At 32.5% G+C, this 21399-nt stretch overlaps 2 protein-coding genes across 2 annotated transcripts; both read left to right on the top strand.

Moving 5' to 3' along the window:
• The first annotated feature begins 11204 nt into the window (after positions 1–11204).
• LOC121809755 (fe-S cluster assembly factor HCF101, chloroplastic-like) lies at positions 11205–16281 on the top strand. The gene is made up of 15 exons (XM_042210540.1): positions 11205–11376; positions 11435–11578; positions 12054–12196; positions 12283–12333; positions 12455–12610; positions 12982–13125; positions 13202–13344; positions 13841–13910; positions 14016–14111; positions 14288–14377; positions 14593–14646; positions 14992–15115; positions 15282–15406; positions 15658–15780; positions 15916–16281. The coding sequence occupies exons 1-15, from the start codon at positions 11319–11321 to the stop codon at positions 15979–15981; spliced, it is 1587 nt and encodes a 528-aa protein (XP_042066474.1). The 5' UTR covers positions 11205–11318; the 3' UTR covers positions 15982–16281.
• Positions 16282–16667: 386 nt separating this feature from the next.
• Positions 16668–21083, top strand: LOC121806289 (trihelix transcription factor ASIL2-like). Its single transcript, XM_042206282.1, has 2 exons — positions 16668–17688; positions 20877–21083. The coding sequence occupies exon 1, from the start codon at positions 16767–16769 to the stop codon at positions 17682–17684; it is 918 nt and encodes a 305-aa protein (XP_042062216.1). The 5' UTR covers positions 16668–16766; the 3' UTR covers positions 17685–17688; positions 20877–21083.
• Positions 21084–21399: the final 316 nt, after the last annotated feature.

Genomic DNA, 21399 nt, shown 5'->3' with positions numbered 1-21399 from the left:
TTAATCATATGAATAAAGAAGAGATGGTTAATCACGAGATGCGATGTAATTTTGACCTCATGGAGGAAGATAAGATACATTGTCATCAGCCAATTTTTTTTTTTAAAAAAAACTATTTGAACAAAATATAAGAATAATCATGACCTTCCATCAGAAGTTCGAACAGCCCGATTATGTTCCCCATAATATAGTATTAGTACCATACTATATATATTGAGGTCTTATTATTTCATGTTTGTATCAATGCAAGAACCTTACGATCATTTGTCTCGACAAATTCTTGATGATTTTTTATGATTAAACTATAAACTAATAGCTCCGTCCAAAATTCTTTGTAAAGTCGAAGAAAATGTATGCCTAATAATTTATTAATTAATACTCTTGTGTGTCTAATCAAATAACACGATGCGAATAATGATAAACTAATATTATGCTGTATTCTAAATTATGTAGCTCCAGGGACGGAACGAGGATTTTAAGGAAGCAGGTGCTGAATTTAAAAATAATATTAAAATATTTAATTTTATTTTTATTTGTAATATTTTATAGTTTTTAGGAGTAGTAATTGTATTAGACGGATCAACATGACTTTAAACTATAAATAATAATCTTATTATCAATTGTTTTTCAAAAAAATATTTCACTGATATTTGGATCACTTGAATACTCTATATACTCTTCTACTATAGTATATGAGAGAGAAAGGTCTTTAACTTTACCATCAATATTTTTATAGTAAAAAGGAAGTAATTGTCTCAAAACTTACACTATAATATGTATAAAAAGTAGTAGTATATAAATATTCATAATATTGAAAAAATAGATGAATATAAAAAAGAGAGTAAAGAAATATCCTAAATAAAGTATACACTATAATATTAAGAAGAAGATCACTAAAATATTAAACTAAAAATGGTGCGTGGAAACTTGGAAAGTGAGAGAATATTTATTATCGCATCTTCTTAATAATGTGAAGTTGTATAAATAAGATTTAATATACTAATTAATTAGATACTTAGAAATTTAGGCTTCCATTCCAATCACTAATCTCTAATGACCCAAGCCCAACATAAAATATAACTAATAGCCCAGTAAGACTATCTTCTTCCCTAAATCAAATTTCTCACACCCACAGTTGCAGAACGACGATGGCGGCCAGGGCGGGATACTGGGTCCGGCACCAGCCAAGCCCCCGCTGGAGCGGTGGCTTGGCCAGTGCTATCTCCGTCCCTGTGTAGCTCGTACCTTCAAAATTAAAGAAAAGGATTGGGAAGTATATTTTTCTAAAGAAGATTGGGCATGGCCCATGTGGATGATAGGAGGGATAGTCAAAGACAAATTGTCTGAGCAAACTATAGAATCCCCGTATACATTTAACAATAAAATGTTAGGTTTCCGTTTTACCTGTACTCATTATTAACTAATAATTAACACCATTATTCCCTTTGGACATGGTTCTTTATGTCTATGTCCTTTTGTTTGATAAGTTTGTAGATAAGCTTTAAAGCTTTGATGATGTTTTGATGAAATTTTGTATTATTTCGTTCATTTGCATCTTGCAGTTTCAATCATTGTAATTATATAGAAAAATAACAATATTCTTTTGCTTGAATTCTACAGAATGAATTCCTAGAAGAAGGTAGTGGGACAAAATCATGTTCTAAACACATTATATATCTATTTTCGCTACAATCTATTTGCAAAACTGAAGATGCAATTTCTTGTGTTAGCAATTTTCGAATTATTCAGGACACAAAAAAAAACCGTACTTACATTTAGGACACTTGCAATAACCATTTGTGTCTCTAATTACAAGAGGAAAGAGTAAAAAAACACTAATCGATCCATCCCCTCGTGAAGTAAATTGTATGTCCGGGAATATCAATTTATTACAATTTCACATAGGCCTGTCAAATCGGGTACCCGCGGATATTCGATCCAAAATTTTGGGTACCCGATCCCGAAATTTTCACACATGATTAAACATATATACGTTTAATTTTTTTATTGATTGATGATGAATCGTAGATTGATTAGTTGGTAAGACATTTTCTCTTCAACTAGTAGCTAATATGATGGGAATTAGAGTCACGATGTATGCACCATGTAACTTAAAAAAGTTATCAGTTCAACATTTCATTGTTATATGATTTTCATATCATTCCTGATATATGTTTGTATATTTATGTTATTTTTATTCTAAAGGAAATTTCATAAAAGTGAACCATGTGTCAAATCAAGAAAAGGGCAATTCAGTGTGATTTCTACTATAGGTTGTATTCAAACCGTAGAATATTTTTATCTTATTAGTAGCTAATTGAACTCTTATAAAAAAAATATTTTTAATTCGAAAATACTAAAGCAAAAATTACTAAGAAAAGCCTTCTGTTTGTAATCCAAACATTTTATCAATAATAATTATTAAAGAATGTAGAGCAAGACAAATACAGAGATGTCAGATGATTGAGAAATACTCCAAAAGTGAAATGAATAATTGACTAATAATGATAAATCCAAAATTTGGATTCCAAAGTTATTTATGGAAGTAGCTGATGGTGACATGTCATTATCTAAATTTATGTACATTATTTTTAACCAGGTGAGTTAAATTGGTTAGATTGTACTCCTGTATCTCATTCTATTTGAAACATTTCTTTTTTATTAAACTAAGCAAATGATCCCTGAACTATGTGTTTTGCACGCAAATGATACCTAAACTTTAAAAATATCGTGGATAGTCTCTGAACTAAGGTGTAATTACATTTTTGATACTTTTTCACTATTCGTCACAATTTTACATCAAAAATGCCCCCAAGACATGAAGGACATTTTTGAACTTTCATATCACGATATTGGATTTGATATTTTCTTTATCTTTCTCTCTAGTACTAAATATGATATTTTCTTATAGTTTGAGTACCCTTCATTTTTTCAATCACTTTATGTCATATCTTCTTTCTCTCTCTTTCTTTAAAAATTTTAGGAAGTAAAAAATTAAAATAAAAAATAGTATGAAATTCTTAAATATATTAGTTATAAAAATTAAAATTATAAATTTAATTATAAAAATAATTTGTCGCAAAATTTAATTTTGATTGTGATTTGATTATTTTTTTAATATTAAATGTTAATTTTTTAATTAAAACTAAATTCTTAATTTTTAATTAGTCATAATATTTAATATTAAAAATTATTGAATCAAAATCAAATTAAATTTAGCTAAAATTTATTTTGATAATTCAATTTATAATTTTAAATTTTATTCCATATTTAAGAACTTCATAGTGTATTTTTTTATTTTAATTTTTACTTCCTAAAATTTTTAGAGAAAGAGAGAGAAAGAATATATGAAATAAAGTGATTGAAAAAGTGAAGTAAATAATATCATTTTAGGTACTCAAACTATAAGAAAATATCATATTTAGTACTCAGAGAAAGATAAAGAAAATATCAAATCCAATATCTAGACATGAAAGTCCAAATATGCCCTTCATGCCTTTGGAGGCATTTTAGGTGCAAAATTATGATGAATAGTAAAAAAGTATAAAAAATGTGATTACACCTTAGTTTAGGGACTACCACGATATTTTTAAAGTTTAGGTGCCATTTGCGTGCAAAACGCATAGTTGAGGGACTATTTGCGTAGTACACTCTTTCTTTTTTACAGCCATTATAGAAAAATGATACTAGTAGGAGTAATAAATATTTAGTTAAAAAAAGTAAAGTAAGAGAGAGAATATTGTAATAATGTAGAGACGAATTTCTCACTTTACTTTTTATTCACTCTCCTCTACATTATTCTCTCTCATACTTTACTTTCTTTACACTTTAACTATTTATTACTCCCCCCGTCCCCAAAGAATATGAACTTTGGGTTCGACACGGGTTTTAATGCAAAATTGGTAAAGTAAGAGAGATGTAGAGAGAAAAAGTAATTAAAGGATTGGTTGTGAGAAATGGGTCCCGCCTCTTTAGAGATAAAAGAGTTTTTAAAATTGGAAAGTGCATATTCTTGTGGGACGGATAAAAAAGAAATAGTGCATATTCTTGTAGGATGGAGGGAGTATCATTTATTCAAAACAAGTGCAGGAAATGAAATGTGACAAATTTTCAGTGACGGAGGGAGTATCATTTTTATAAAACGAATGCAAAAAAGCAAATGCGACTCCTAATATTGGACGGAGGTAGTATATTATTTTTCTAAAATAACTGCGAAAAAGAAATGTGTCAAGTATAATTAGATGGAGGAAGTACATGATAAGCTTGAGTTGTGTAGAAAAAGAGGTCCAAAATAGTTGAATAATGAAGTAAAGAAATGAATGAGAACTGTTCGGATCGAAATCGGAGCAGAACAGTGAAGATGCACGTCTCGACGACTCGCTGACATGTTTCATTCAATCATTCACTTGATAAAAATTAACAGTTTTGTCTTTTGTGTTATAATCGTATTTTTAATAGTAGTATACAAAATTTTAACTTGTAGGTATTTTCAAAAGACATTTCGACTTCAACATAAAACACACCATGCATCATGAACTAAAAGGCTGTCTCAAACTGAAAAAAACTCTGACAATATAGTAATTGGTTGAAACATGTGATTAATTACTTGAATTTGAAGTTCAATTCTTGATATTTAAAGATGACTTTAATTCATTCATTTTCTACATATATATTTGCTAATATACCAATATTATCACTATGCAAATCGAATGAGCAGTAAAAACGGAGTATTAAAGTTCATGCAAAAATACCACCACTACAATAAAAAAACCAGATAAAGACGCTAATTTATTCTTTGGAAAAAAAATTGCATAACCTTGTTGGACAAAGGGTGTAATATTCAATTTGATTGATTTTAAACTAATATATTTTAATACTAAAATTAATTTAGATTCACTTTTGTATCAACTTATATTCGATTAGGGGATTTGAATTGATCTTGAATTTAATGAAGAATTTTGATTGGTCTTAGATTTATATAAATCTTGGGTATTAAATATTTTAAATTATTATTTTAATATTTAATCGTGTTTAATATTCAATAGTACTGAATATTGAACTGATTTTCCTACCGATTATTCATATTTCTAATGAATGTTCTAATTATACTATGGCCAGTGACTTATTATAATTATTAATTATTAAATTATCATTGTTTTTTTTTCCAAAAAATCTTGAATTCTTCAAGTGAATCATAAATTAATTGAATCTAAAATCAATTTAAATTCCCAAATATTCAATATAAGATCATTCATTAGTTATTTGATAATAATTCTAAATTGCTACACTTCATAATATAATATAGTTTGGATGGAAGATCAAATAAATTACTATGTAATAAAATAATAGCGACAATAATAATAAGCCATAATATTATATGGCACTATGTTGTATGTATTTGTGATAATATATAAAATATGGTGTTGTATCTTTAATTCTTCTGGCTAAATGAATTTGAATTTAAAGGCCGTCCAACAGAAAATTTATCTCAGATTAAAGTTCTCCGGAGCGAGACCATTAAATTTGAATTCGTTTATTCATAAAAAAAATACTATTAATATACTTGCATACCATTACGGTCAAACCACCTATTTTCTTCTTTGTAATTATTATTTATCTTGTTGTAGTCCCACATTCGTAATAAGTAAGTACGTAAAAATTAAAACTTACAAAAATAAAATATTTGATGTTTTATTTTTATGACTTATGTCAATGGTATCTCTTACAAACTAAATAGTTCGATAGGAATGATTCACTTTGATCTATTTATTTGTTATGTATTAGATCTTAAGTACATTAAAAAATTAATCTAATTTTCTCTTGACATTTACTCTTACCATTTACTATGTGCAGTATTCACCTTGGTAAAGGACATTTTCAAGGAAGGAGATTAATAAATAAAAACTACTACTACTACATATTTAGTTCTTTTCATAAAAACTCATTTTCTATTAAAAAAAAAGTAAATAAGAACTATACCTTCTCAATTTTTACGGATATACTCTTATCTATTAGGTAAATGAGAAGTGAGTCAACGACTAATCTATCCTAATCTAAAGTGCAAGTTGGGTAAAAAGACTTTAATACCATTTTTGGAGGGAAAATCGAAAGATGAAGTTACTTCTATTCAAAAATATTTTTTCAAAGCAAAAACAATTGGACAAATAATAATCCAATAAAATGCTAGCTTCTTGAAGAAGTTTTAAAACACATTAAATAGTGTACTACCATTAATTTTTTTATAATTAAGTTAATAAATTTATATACTAATTAGCCTTATATTTGGGTTTAAATTGAAATTGTGCTAGAGAGTTTAGTTTGCCTTCCATTTATTTAAGTTAAAATTGAGATTTAATCCTTTATTGCAATATTTTTTCTCCGAATTAATTCCTGAGCTAAATGCAACACATATGCAATGTTTGCAATTTTCATCCTATATTTACTCAATTAAAAATTTTAATTCTTATATATTGATTTGCCTCTAATTAATTAAAAAATACTACTAAGTTTATAGATTAAACTACGGTATCAGATGAAATTATATATATTTAAAATTAAATCTAACTTATAAAGTTTGTACTTCTTAACATAAAGAGTAGTGTAAATTGTCAGATTATTCAAAACAAATAAGATGCATAAAATATTATCGTTATTTTAAGTGATAATTTACTTTTTATATGTACATGTGGCTTGAAGTAAGAAATTTATTCTTTTCAATAAAAAATATTCATTAGTCTTTGGTCATGTATATCAAGTTATGCTATGTTCTGAAATTAAACAGAAGAAATAAATAGTCAACTAAAATGTAATTATTGGATAATACGAATTTTCTAACTTGACTTCTCAAAGAAGTTTTCAATTTTTATGATTTAAATCATTCATATATTTAATGTGGGTATGTTTAATATTCCATATATGTTTTTCAATTTTTTTTCAAAATTAAGCTATTAAATTTATATATTAATTTACCTTTTGTTTGGATTAATGATTTGCATAGCACTGTCAATAATCATCTTTACTCACACATATTTTTTTTATTTTATATCTTATTCTAATTAACTCATTCTTTGATCATTAGTCACACAACTTCTTGTTATCATTAATTTTATAGTTTTTACTCCACTTAGATTATAAATTAAAATTGCATAAATGTTTCATTCATTAGGGAATAGTAAATTCTTCATTTAGAGTGAGACAAGATTAGTACATTTCTATTTTTTTAAATCTTTACATTGCTTTTTTGAATTCTTATTTTCTATATATTTATTATATTTTGAATTCATTACGTGAAACTCTTATGTCCCGTGCATAGCTCGGGTGTAAATACTAGTGAAATCAAACGCTCCACTCTAATCTCCCTTCTCTTCTCTTCTTTCTGTTTCTATGAACTGATCTTGAATACTATACAAATTGTCTCTCTCACTCATATTATTAGTGAAAAATAGGTAGAAAATGACAAGGAATCACATGGTTTTCATAATTGGAACCTTGTTACCGTGTATTACTCCTTCCATTCCACAATAGGATCACTATTATTTTGGGCACGAATTTTAGAGTGAACTACATAAATGGTATCTGATCTTTCACTTTCGCACATAAATGGAACCTGATCTTTATTTTATATCATTTTTGGTACCTATAAATCACATTTTTTGTTGTTGGTTTAATTTTCACCCCAAAATGCCCCCTAAACACATATATTATCCCATTTGTGTCATAAAGAATATTTTGGGCATGCATATAACTAGTACCAAAAGTGATATTATAATATCTTCTCTCATTCTCCTCACTCTTTATACTATTATTATTAATCAATATTAATATTATTATTTTGATGTTATAAATTAATAATTAATTTATTTTTTAATATCATTCAAATATACTTAATTATAATTATAGTTATAATTTTATTTAATACTAAAAATTAGTAGTAATTAATAAATAAATTATAGTATAATTATTTAAATTATGAATCATATAATATTATATAATAATAATTAATAATAATAATAATAATTATTTTATATTAAATTAATAATTAATCAGTATAGTCTTAATGAAAATTTAAAAATAGAGAATTCTATTCATAACGATATAAAGAGTTGAATATTTTAAGTTAGGTGTTTCAACTCTAAAATGAGTATAAAATAATTTAATAAAAGATATTCAATTGATTTAATTATTTTAAATAATTAATTTGGTTAGGTGTTTTGTTCTTGATTTATCTTATATTATGAATGTCATTAGATGTATGTATAAAACACAAAAAAGAAAGAAGAAAAAAAAGATTAGAGAAAAAAGAGGAAACATAAACAATGAGAAAAAAGAAAGAAGAAAGGAAGACAAAATACTAAAAAGAAAGAAGAAAATGAAGAAAAAATAAAGAAGAAGAAGAAGAAACTAAAGAAGAAACAAAGAAATAAGAAATGAAGAAAAAAAATCACATATTTGGTACTATTTAATTGAAATTTCCAAAAATATCATCCATAACAAAAAAATTACATTTTTGGTACCTAAGGTTATTTTTGTCACATGATACCAAAACGATATAAAATAAAGATCAGGTACCATTTACGTGCGAAAGTGAAAGATCATGTACCATTTATGTAGTTCACTCTTTTAAAAAATATAAAAAATAGTGGGTTGGAAAATTTAGTGGAATATGAGACTTACTTTCTTATATTAATTTTATAATAAAATGAGAGTGAAGTAAGTTAGTGGAATGTGAGACTTATTTAACATTTATGATAAAAATGAAATGTGACTCTTATTGTGAGATGTATTAAAATGATAAGTACTATTCTTATTCTGGGACGAAGAGAGTAGTTAAAACCTGGTTATTTTTGCGTTTTCTTTGACGCTAGTTAAAAGGTTGTTAAATTTGCAGGTGGCAGTAACCAACGGCATTTGTCAAGCTTCTTACATGGGGTAACAACCTTCACTTTAATTTGGTGAAATATTGAATGGCAAAATTCGTCTTTTACTAATTCAAGCCCCCTAGCTCAAGTGGTTGAGGAGGGAGGCAAGGATACCGCGCCATCCTAGAGGTCACGAGTTCGACCTCTGGGAGACCAAACTTGGGGATTAATTTCCCCTGGGAGTTCTTGATTCCTGGCCTGGATCCCAGGCACTGGGGGAGATAGGTTAACTTGGGTACCTGTGGGAGATAGGTTACCTTGGTACCCTTGATTGGGTTGATACAGTTAACTGGTCTGGACCCGTGCTTGGGGAAAGGTTGGCTGACTCGTTCCTTCCCATCCCGACAACGAAGCGCAGCTCGGTGGTAAAACGCTTCACCTCCGACCGTTAGGCCGGGGGTCCGAGTCACTTCGGGGATAGATGGGGAACCATCGTCGATCCTCCTTTAAAAAAAAGCGTCTTTTACTAAAAAATAAATAATTCCACTAAAAGGATAATATACCCAAGTTTGTCACGTGCTCGCCACGTGTCGTTTGAATTTACCAATTATTTTCAAATTTTAAGAATTCCAAATTACTTGATAATGTAACGATTTTAAAAATTCTGAAAGTGAAAGCTGATGTTATTTTTATTATTAAAAGATTGATATTTATATGGAGTATAAGATTTACCGGAATCGATATTTATTCTTTAAACACAACTCGCCAAATCGAACCACCATTTCTTGATTCATTCTGGTGCCTTCATCCTCTCCTTAGTTTGTCGCAATCACACGTATTGAGGAGTGTATATTGCTTAGTTGATCCATGATTTATGTTTCATCCTCTCCTTAGTTATCATCCATGTTTTATTAATTGGGATTTGAATTAAGGAGAATTAAAATTTGAATAGCAGTAAAGAATTGTAAGAATAATAGAAAAAATACAAAAACAAATAATAAAACTAGGGCTAAAGATAACACTACGCAAAATAAATAATCTCCGTTGATTTACCAAATGTTATTACAATAATACATTTATAATGTCCACACAAACACCTGCTATGATGAGCAGACCAACAGGAGGCATTTGAACAACGCGGGCGGGCGGCCCATAAAAGTTTGGGCCTCCAAGGACCAAGATCTTCTCGGGGCGGAGCAGGCTGCACCATAGCTTTGGTGGATCCAAGTGTCATATCTCGATCATCCAATTTAAGTGAGTAGTTATAAGAGTCCGTTTTTTCATTTTAGTCTGTATGCGAATAGGAGGCCCGGTTTATTTTTACCATAATTGGTAATATTCTCACATTCTACTAACTCATTTCACCCACATTTCATTTAATATTAATATATACAAGTGAGACCACTATTTCACTAACTTTTTTCATCAACTTTTGTTAACATTTTTTAAAATTCGTGCCGCCAAAAAATGACTCTCCTAATGGCAGACGGAGGGAGTAAATCTCAATCCCTTATCTCAAATTTCATAAAAGTAACTTGGAACGGAGGGAGTACTATATCTTGTTCATAATATTGAATTTGGCTCGTATTTTTTATCCACATCCGTGCTTTTGCCAAGAGCATAGATGTGGGTCTAAACTCACCTTTATTCATTTTTAATTCTATGTTCTTCCGCAAGAGTACAACACCCACATTCATGCTCTTCAGCAAGAGCATGCTCAAGAGTCTCACCATTCTATTATTCAATTTAAATATTTCAATTACTAACAATATTTTCACAATATTAAAATGCATTCAAAATACCCGAAATATTATTACAAGTTACTAAAAAAATTTAAAATTACATAATTAGAATCCTAAAAAAAATTACATAATTAAAATCCTAAAAATTGAGATTGAGATAGTTGTTTGGTGTAGTGATTTTTAGTGTTGATAATGAGGATATTTATAGATGAAAGTGTGAATTTTGAGGTAAAAATAATGAAAAAAGTTAATTAAAAGTGTGGAAAACGGATATATTTTATTGGGAGGTGAGAAAATATTTTTTATTAAATCTGAATTTTTCAGATTTTTTCGAATTTAAAACAAACAAAAAAAATGATAAACCACGACCAACCAGAACATGCCACGTCGGCCACTCGTGCTCTTGCAGTCGGTACGACGGTGCTCGATGGTAAGAGCTCGGCCGTGCCGTCGGCAAGAGCACAGTAGCGAGCACGGATGTGCTCTTGCCGACGCACAACCGATTCTATGCTAAAGTTTTAGCATTAGCAATAGTAGTGCAGGATTATGTTGTGGATGACGTTCCATAAAATTCTAAGAAAAGAGATTACATGACCCCACACCCCAGCATGGATGGAACGTGAGGCCCCAATTCTCTGCTCAAAAAACTCACCTTCTGCTTCTCCCCCTCTTTTCTCTTCTTCACACACACACACACACACACACAGCGGAGGCCAAAATGCAGCTGCTTCAGGCTCCTCTGCCATTCCGATGCTCCATATCGCAATCAAACGCCAGTGAGTTTGATTGAGCTTCATACTTCTTCATTCTCAAAACTAACTTTAATTTGTGTAGGAGCGGCGCATGTCGCCCCGAAGTCATTTTCCGAACCAATTTTTGCTGCTTCCGCCTTACCTCCTAGGCATTTTAAGCCTGCCTTCATTTCTTCTGGCGATGCACTATCTACCTCAATTTCACCTAAAGCTGCTTCATCCCAAGGTCATCATTACTTTCCTTCATTTATGTTTTTGCTTTCACAACACAGGGGAAATTAATTAACTTATCTATGCTCATCAAATAAATTATCTCGCAATCGAAGATACTATAACCGAAGCATGAATTTTGATAGTTTGCTTCTGTTATCTTTATTGGTAATTGAAAATTTTGTCATGTTGTTTCTTCTGCTGTAATCGCCGAAAGCCTTTTAACTATGAAAAACATTCCTCCATAACTTGACGAATTTCTCTATAACGAGCAGCGGCCTATGTAATTACAGTGTACCATTACCTATAAGATACATGTATGTGTGTTTATATGCCTCAGGGTTGATGAATGAGTTATAGATTGCTTGTGTCCTGATCCTTGATTTGGTTATGAATAAGTGCTTGATCGAATATCATGAGTTTTACATGTTGGTAAAGTTGGAATTCTAGCCAGATCCATCTCAACTAATATAACCAAATTACAATTGCAGCGCCTGTTACTGAAGTATCAAGTCAAACAGTCGAGGCGGAGGTACTAAAGGCTTTGTCTCAGATCATCGATCCAGATTTTGGTACTGATATCGTCTCATGTGGGTTTGTGAAGGATCTTGATGTCAACAAAGAATCTGGAAAGGTCTCTCAAGAAATTGTATTTGATGAGCTCTTCATTTGCATAATACACTACATCACCTTATCTAATATTAACACTTTGAATCTCAGGTTTCATTTCAGTTAGAGCTCACAACGCCAGCGTGTCCAGTGAAAGACATGGTAATTATACTAATAAGAACTCCTAAATCACATTATAACTAGAGAGGTAGAAGTTTTTTGTTTTTTTTTGTGAATGTTATGTATAAATAAATCTGCTATATAAGGAAATTTCACCGTGCAGTTTGAGCAGAGGGCCAATGAGGTGGTTGCAGCTCTTCCCTGGGTTGAAAAGGTTGAGGTGACTATGTCCGCTCAACCAGCAAGACCTCGTTTTGGGTCACAACTTCCAGCTGGTCTACAGACGATATCAAATATAGTGGCTGTTTCAAGTTGCAAGGTAGGTGTTCGATAACATGTGACATGTCTCAGTATTTCATTGAAGTAATTGTCCTGCTCTTTTGTTGTTTTTGTTTTATTAATACTTGCTTCTGTATTTTACATTCATTACAAATTAAAAAATTATGTTCTCCCACCTGATGTACAAAAAGGTTTGAGGGTACATACATTCTTTGGATTTGTTTTTATTCTGCAAATCATTATTCTGCTATTCACGTATAAGAAAATATAATAGCCGTATAGAGCTTCCTCCGGATAGGATCCTTTAGATACAAATTGCCCAATATTGTGCATTGTTAGATTCAATGCTCGGCTATCTCCTTGAACTTCATAACAGTTTGATTTTCTAAATAAATACTCCAACAACTCCAGGGAGGTGTGGGAAAATCAACTGTAGCAGTAAACCTTGCATATACTTTGGCTGGTATGGGTGCAAGAGTTGGTATATTTGATGCTGATGTATATGGTCCTAGTTTGCCTACAATGGTATCTCCAGAAAATCGGTTGCTGGAAATGGTAAGTCATCAAACTCTTGCATTGCAATTGCTCTTACCTGCCTGCATTTCTGCATGACAACTGAATGGCTCTTTAGAACCCAGAGAAGAGAACTATAATTCCAACTGAGTACATGGGAGTCAAGCTCGTTTCTTTTGGATTTACTGGACAAGGTCGAGCTATTATGCGTGGCCCAATGGTTTCAGGTGTGATTGATCAACTACTGACTACTACTGAATGGTATGCTGTGGTTCCTTGAGGATGACCAAGCCTTTTTATTTCATAAGAATGTATTCGCCCATAATATCCATTACCATTTGATGCATAAACTTGCTTTTTTCTTCAAATTTTCTATCTCTGTTGTTTCCAATATTCACTAATTGTACTGCCACTGCCAGTATTACCTTGCCAAGATTTCTGTCTAAATAATTTTTCTCTGGTTCATATGATTAAATTTCTCTGTTTGTTCCCTTTCTCATTTGTTCACCTTTTCATTTTGGCTGAATAAATACTAAGTAATTTTGATTACTCAGAAAATTTTCACACTGTGTTGCTACTCTAGATTCGAATTAAACAGCACCCATGTCTTCAATGCATGTTGCAATTGTACAGAGAACCTGTCTAGTACATACTACATACTACATACTATTAGCCTCATCCATGTAACTTGTATATGTATCATTTTATCGACATCATTATCAAGATTTCGATTAAGTTTCACATTCCTAATGTGTAGGGGTGAACTTGACTACCTAGTCATAGACATGCCTCCTGGAACAGGTGACATTCAACTTACATTATGCCAGGTGCTATTATAATTTGGAATATGAAGTATTCTTCTTCTGTTATGCTTTGCCTGACTGCAAAATTTCCTTGTGAACTAACTGGGGTTGGTCAAACTGTAATTTTAGGTTGTCCCATTGACTGCTGCCGTTATTGTTACCACACCTCAGAAGCTAGCATTCATAGATGTTGCAAAAGGAGTCCGCATGTTTTCTAAGCTAAAGGCTGGTTCCTTCTCTACTATCACATACTTTCAGTCCCATAAAACCATTGACTGCCTTTTTTCTTGTAATCTAAACAATGGAAGATTACATCATAAAATAGATTATTTTTCCAGAACTTGCATAGTCTGGGATTTACCCCTTTGGTGCTCTTTGAGAACTGTGACTTATATCTTCAGGTACCATGTGTTGCAGTGGTTGAGAATATGTGCCATTTTGATGCTGATGGAAAACGATATTATCCTTTTGGCAGAGGTTCAGGTTCCCAGGTTTCCCCATGTTTTAATATCTTAAAAAGTTCTTATTTTTTAAATCCTATTCTTCTTGAAATATTATGGAGACTGAAACAGCTCATGAAAGGGTGGTAGTAAAATGCATATACATTTTAAAGTGGGGTAAAATGCATGGAATTATTTCACCATATTTCAAACAGCTATGCTGATCCAGATGGCCAGAGTTGCTAACTAGATATGCTTATTTGCAGGTGGTTCAGGAGTTTGGGATCCCTAATCTGTTTGAGCTTCCTATAAGACCAACTGTGAGTTCCTTTTAGGCCATGTTAGCATGTTGATATACATTACGATAGGATCAATGTTTATTAAACATTTGAACTGAAGAAAAATAAAATTCTATACCAAGAAAACATAGATGTGCAGCATATGATGCCAACATACTTATATATATTCAGATGGGCTGTTCATGTGATATCATTGTAGATTTCTTGCAAAAATCGTCTGGATTGATAGTTCTATTCCTAAAATGAACTATTGTTTCATCTTATCTGAAAAATATAAACTCATAATTTACCAAATTCATATTTCAATATCAAGCACATATCATTGGAAGTGTATTTTGTGATATAAATAAGGTGCTTGCTTGACAGCTATCTGTTTATGGGGATAGTGGAGTACCTGAAGTCGTGGCTGATCCCCAAGGTGAAGTAGCAGGAACGTTTCAGGATTTAGGTGTCTGTGTAGTGCAACAGTGTGCCAAAATCCGCCAACAAGGTATCTTGATATTCTTCTTCAATGATGTGATGGTAGATTCTGTTCAATTCGTGATTGGTTGATACTCTCGACTCTTGAGGCCCGGTCATGAGTTGGATGACAGATATCTAATAATTACTTAAATATACTGGGATTGAAGGAACTTCTTATGCTTGTTTCAATGCAGTGTCGACAGCAGTCACTTACGATAAATCTATGAAGGCAATCCGAGTCAAAGTACCTACATCAGATGAAGAATTCTATTTGCACCCGGCAACTGTGAGGCGAAATGATCGATCTGCAGAAAGTGTGGTATGGAAAAAGTTCTTCATACTGAAACTTTTGGATGACAATTAACAAATAATGAACTAGCAACAAAGTAACTGACCAGAAAGATTGGGGCTTGTTAACATAAATCTGGCAGGTGCTAGTTAGATCATTCAAGTAAAATGATAATGCTCCAGTGAAACCCACTTTTTAGAAATAATCTTAGTAGATAAAAACCAGTAGCTCTGGAATATTTTACTTGCAACATTTGAAAGTTCGTATTATGGTACAACCAGGATGAATGGACCGGTGAGCAGAAACTGCAGTATGGAGACATACCAGAGGATGTCGAACCTGAAGAAATCCGGCCAATGGGGAACTATGCAGTATCCATAACATGGCCTGATGGATTTAACCAGGTAACCAATCTACCAGAAATGAGCTTCATTTTTATATCCTCAATCAATCATAAACAACCTTTACTGAAGTGACATGCAATACAAGACATCCTATTCATCAGAGCCAAAGCTTGATACTAGTTCATTATCTTGCAGATTGCACCATACGATCAGCTTCAAACGATGGAGCGTTTAGTTGATGTTCCTATACTCCTGGACTAAATAGCATCTTTGAAAATCCACCACAAATTTGTATCTGCGGAGAGATGCTTCTCAATCCATTCTCTAAGTTATTTCTAACATGTTGGGCAGCAGTAAAAGCTCATATTTCAATTTATTTTTTATCTGTTTAGTCATAGGCTATAAAACCAGTTCAAGTTGTATATAGATAGCGCTCAGAATTAAAGATCTTGTGAAAGAAAATACTCATAGCACTAAATTCTTCAACATGTACCTTTACTCATTTATACCCGAATTTTGTCACGCTTCACTGCGGAAGGAAGAGAAGTGCTTGGATGAGTATGTCTGGTTTGTTTGTATTTGGAGAAAATCGTGTATGATGTGGAATCTGAATTCCATGATTGCAAAAGCCATTAATTTATTATAAAAAATAAAGCTAAAAGTATTTTACTTCCAAATAATACATAATTTTTTCCTAAATCTAAATCAATTGGACAAATGAGAAATATCAAAGTTATGATGGTAAAAATTAACTAATTTTATATTGATCAACCATACTTTTAGATTTTTGTGACAATTTAACAATATGTTATTTTAAAGCATTGGATATACTAAAAGTATTGGAAAAATCAGAAGTTGCCTGTGAGAAATAATGGTAGAATTATATTTTATGCGACAATTATAATCATTGAGTATTTTAATTCGAAACAAATTAACCTTTATTCGATTATTCCATTCAGAATTGGAGAGTTTCATTTTGTTCCCTTTCCGCAAACCAAAACAGTGCCCCAAAAATCCCTTTAATCTCAAATCAGAACCCTACGCCGATGAAAACCCCCAATTTCTACGCTTACAGAAGCCCCGCCGTCGATTACGACAACGACGAAGACAACGATTTCGACGACAATGAAGACAGCCCCGACAAGTCCTTCGCCCAGAATGGCAATTTCTACAATTTCGACAACTCTAAGCGTCACCCTAAGAAGCGGAAGCTCGAATCCTTCGTCTCCAACTACGAATTTTCCCCGCACAGCGAGTCCTGGAGCGAAGACGAGATCTTCGGCCTGCTGGAGGTCTGGGGGGAGCGCTACGTAGAGCTCGGCAGGCGCAGCCTTCGCGCCGAGGACTGGGTCGACGTGATGGAGAAGGTCACCGAGATTAGTGGGCGCGAGAGGACGGAGGGGGAGTGCAGGAGCCAGTTGGATATGCTGAAGAACAAGTATAAGAAGGAGATGGTGAAGGTGGAGAGCGGGGGTGCTATCAAGTGGGTGTTTTTTAAGAAGATGGATGCGTTGCTGAACCTCAGGGCCCGAGGGTACGGCGGATTGGGGTGTGGTTTGGACTCCGGGGAGTACGTGTTTATGAATCCGAGGGTGTATTTGGACATGTCGAATGTGTTGGATGAGATGAGGGATAGCCCGGGGCAGTCGGATGAGGATACCGATGAAGACGGGGGCGAGGACGGGGAGGAGGATTTTAGTGGGGATGATATGGTGGATGGTGAGTCTGCTAGAATGTTGGCCAATTCGATTCAGAAGTTTGGAGAGGTGTATGAGAAGATTGAGGAGAGTAAGAGGATGCAGATGGTGGAGTTGGAGACACTGAAGCAGGATTTCCAGAGGGATTTGGAGTTGCAGAAGAAGCAGATTGTTGAGCGTGCGCAGGCGGAGATTGCTAAAATACGAGAAATGGATGATGACGAGGATGAGAACACTGATACTTCTGCTGAGAATTCCGGAGATTGATATGGTAATTTTTCAGCTCAACCTCAACATATGAGTGGTTCTGGAAGCTTAATGCTCTCTCGGTTTACTCGTGAATATTTTTCTTTTCTGGTTGTTTTTGGTGGCCTTTGGGTTCTATATTAAGATGAAAACTATTGACAATATTATTGACAATGCTTATTAAATTTCCCTTTGAAAATTGCATATGTAAGTAGTATTTCATATTAATATTGATGTTTTTATTGAGTTCACATTTTTTTTCTTATAAATTTTCACTATATTAGTTTGTGCATTTATCCATTGTTTGAAATTAGAGAATTATTTAAATTAGTAAGCTGGTGACGATAAATTGAATGAATAGTCTTTGTTATTCTTTTACGTATTTCCTAATGTTGCATTTCTCAAACTTTGATCTTATTATTTTCTAGGACTGTCTGTCAACTTACCTTCTAGCTTAGTTTATTGGAGATAATCAGCATACTGTGCTCTGGAATTTAAAACTAACGAGAATAGGGAAAACGAAGATATAACTTATGTAGGATGAGATGATGTTCATTTTTTGTTCATATCTATAGGAAATAGGAATACAGTTTACCTTACATATAGATTGCTGAGAGAATGCATAGGGCTGCTTCATAGCTGCTTTTATATGAATGGTTACAACTTGCAACTTTACAAGTTACAACAACTAGTTCTCTTCATGAAGAACTGAAAAATATTTTATAGAATGAGACAGTGATTCAATGAGAGTGCTCTTTGACAATTCCAAGTACCTTGCATCTGTGATTCTCTCTATGGTAACCAGAGTGTAGCAGAGAAAAAATATTAATGAAAATAATGCTTTACAAAATATTGTAGTTTCTTTCTAATTTTGCAACTTCCTTTCATTCCTTTCTCTTTAACCTTTTCATTTCCCTTAAGAAAAGGAGGAATGCATTAGCAGAGTAATGCCTCTGACGAAGTGTTGAATCAGAAAATGTTTTAGTTTTGTGATTTAGTAATTTTATATCTATTTTCAGATTTTAGTGCCAGCATGACGCCTTTAGCTTTCCTTTTCTCTTTTCCCAATTATATTTAACCTGTTGTTATTTTATTTCATTTTACAAATATCACCTTCCCTTTTCCTTAGATTTGATTAAGCCTCCATTTTATCCTGTAAATGTGGACTCTAAGCTCTACCGAGGTGCAACTAGGCTTCAAAAATTCCATGGCATTCAAAGTCGTTGGATTGGAAGTGTGTAAGTGTTCGAATCAAACAACACTAATGTTTCATTAACTAGTACAATCAATAAGAGAGATGGACGGTTTTGGGTATCCATTTTTGTTTGGTGGAAGAGCTATGGCTGGTTAAGAATGTGAAGCCGCCCTGCCGTATTACAATTTACAAGCCGTTGGTAGTTGCTAAAATAATGTCATAGTGATATTGCCAGTTGGGCCTGCATACCCCTGGTAGTAGCTGTTCTTACAACTATGACATTTCCCATGTATAGCAGCATCAGGCTTGATTTGGATGATCCTTCATAGGGATGTCAATCGGGCCGGCCCGTCGGGTTTCGGGCCAGCCCTACTCGGGTTGCGGGTCAATCGGGTGCGGGCTAATCGGGTTGTCATTTCTTTCGGGTTATAAAAGCTCAGCCCTAACCCTAAAAGCTCGGGTTTCGGGCCAGCCCAGCGGGTTAATCGGGTTGCTACCGATAATATTAACGTGCGATCAATCCAATAAATAATGATTAAAATTACTAATATTCATACAATGTAAAACATTTAATTATGATATATTTGAGATATATGCTTAAACTCAATCATAAAAATGATCAAATACTAATATTTGAGATATTCGTAGAATTTTAATGCATGTTTTAGAAATTTAAATATTTTTTTGTGAATTTGAAGTTTTTAATTTATTTATCAATTATTATATTAATAAAAATTCAATATATAATTTGTATATTTAATATAAAAATTGAAAGTTATGTTTTTAGTTAAAATTAATCAATAAAATGTCGAATTAATATTTTATTAACATGCGATCAATCCAATAAATAATGATTAAAATTATTAATATTCATACAATGTAAAACATTTAATTATGATATATTTGAGATATATATGCTTAAACTCAATCATAAACATGATCAAATAAACATGATCAAATACTAATATTTGAGATATTTCGTAGAATTTTAATGCATGTTTTAAAAATTTAAATATTTTTTTGTGAATTTGATGTTTTTAATTTATTTATCAATTATAATATTAATAAAAATTCAATATATAATTTGTATATTTAATATAAAATTGAAAGGTATTTTTTTAGTTAAAATTAATCAATAAAATGTCGAATTAGGAGTAAAAAATAGAATAATATAAATTTTATCGGGTTTTCGGGCCAGCCCATCGGGTTTTCAGGTATGGCCCTAATGGGTTGCGGGTTAATCGGGTGCGGGCTAATCGGGTTTTGATTTTATCGGGCTAGAAATTTCTAACCCTAACCCTATAAATTTGGCGGGCTATTCGGGCCAGCCCACGGGTTACGGGCTACATTGACATCCCTAATCCTTCATATCGCTCATTATGTGATTTAAATGATGATCATCAAGTGCTCAAGTGCCACAATAGAGTTCTACATTTGCCGCCTACAACCTGGACCCAGCTTGAGTTACCATAAAGTTTGTCTTATTTGTAGATTTGTAAACATTGAAATCACACTGGGCCCAACTTTACTAAAGACAGAGAGAGTGAGCGTGCAAGCACAGGAAGTGTTCAGTAGATTTCAATGGGTCAGCTGTTTCAGCTCAATGTGTTGAGTGAGTTAGAACCGTTATGATAAGTTTTTCTTCTGTGATTCATGAAGTGTCAAAATGGCTGTAATTTTACAGATTTACTGTGCATTGGATTCGCAGTGACTGACTTTTCACTACTCACAGTCACATCAATTCATGAATGCATCATTTATCCTGTATTAGGGTGCCCTTACAGTTGATAAATTTCTGCAAAAAGTTGTTCCACATGTTACTGGACCTTTTCATCCCTGCCCATTTGATCTTTATCCATGCATCTATTATGGTTCTGTAGCAGACGTGCCAGTGTGCCAAATAACTTCCTAGTCCATCTATGGCATATTGATCTGTTGGGTTTGCTGATAATATAGTTGTCATGCCATCTTAATCTCTGGCAGTAACAGAGAAGTAAAGTTTGTGTTACTTGTTGCAGTTTTCCAGGTCGGTGAAGGTGACAAGTTCAAGCCTGGCGAAAAAGCCATGGGATTTCTCCATGCGCAGTAGTATAATGATGCATATGCAGGTAAATTTATTCCGGTAGTACTAGACTCTAGATGGGGCTGGACATTTGAATCCGGCCATTGGTTTTTGGTGAAGCCAATATATCCATGTACGTTTATATAGTAAACTCAAGGCAGTTTTGCTGTTGCAGACTGCATATATTATGTGTAGAAGGATGGATCCTTGTTATAATATGCTAATATGCTGTCAATATTTCTAGGTTAAAAAACATGGTTCCAGGTTACATTTATTCTTAATCTCATATATGTTTCATGAAAGAGAAATGTTTGTGCTAATGACGTTTATAAAAATCTAATAATGTCCTTCACAAGAAACATCTTTAGGCATGGACTTAGTTTATTCAGTTCCAATTTTCTCCAAGCTACACAAATGTTTTGGCTGGGATAAGTTATTCTGGTAACTCGTCAAATTACAAGGAAAAACCGTGACTCAGT

Source organism: Salvia splendens, chromosome 6 (genome assembly GCF_004379255.2).
Source record: "Salvia splendens isolate huo1 chromosome 6, SspV2, whole genome shotgun sequence".
In the NCBI taxonomy this organism is placed as follows: Eukaryota; Viridiplantae; Streptophyta; class Magnoliopsida; order Lamiales; family Lamiaceae; genus Salvia; species Salvia splendens.
This window is presented reverse-complemented; position numbering and strand designations above follow the sequence as displayed.

Excerpts from the sequence above, each read along its gene's own strand:
- LOC121809755 (XM_042210540.1), top strand. The coding sequence starts at position 11,319 with ATGCAGCTGCTTCAGGCTCCTCTGCCATTCCGATGCTCCATATCGCAA. Across the intron at positions 13,345-13,840 it reads CTACTGACTACTACTGAATG|GGGTGAACTTGACTACCTAG; the intron begins GTATGCTGTGGT and ends CCTAATGTGTAG. Across the intron at positions 15,407-15,657 it reads ATCGATCTGCAGAAAGTGTG|GATGAATGGACCGGTGAGCA; the intron begins GTATGGAAAAAG and ends TGGTACAACCAG.
- LOC121806289 (XM_042206282.1), top strand. The coding sequence starts at position 16,767 with ATGAAAACCCCCAATTTCTACGCTTACAGAAGCCCCGCCGTCGATTAC.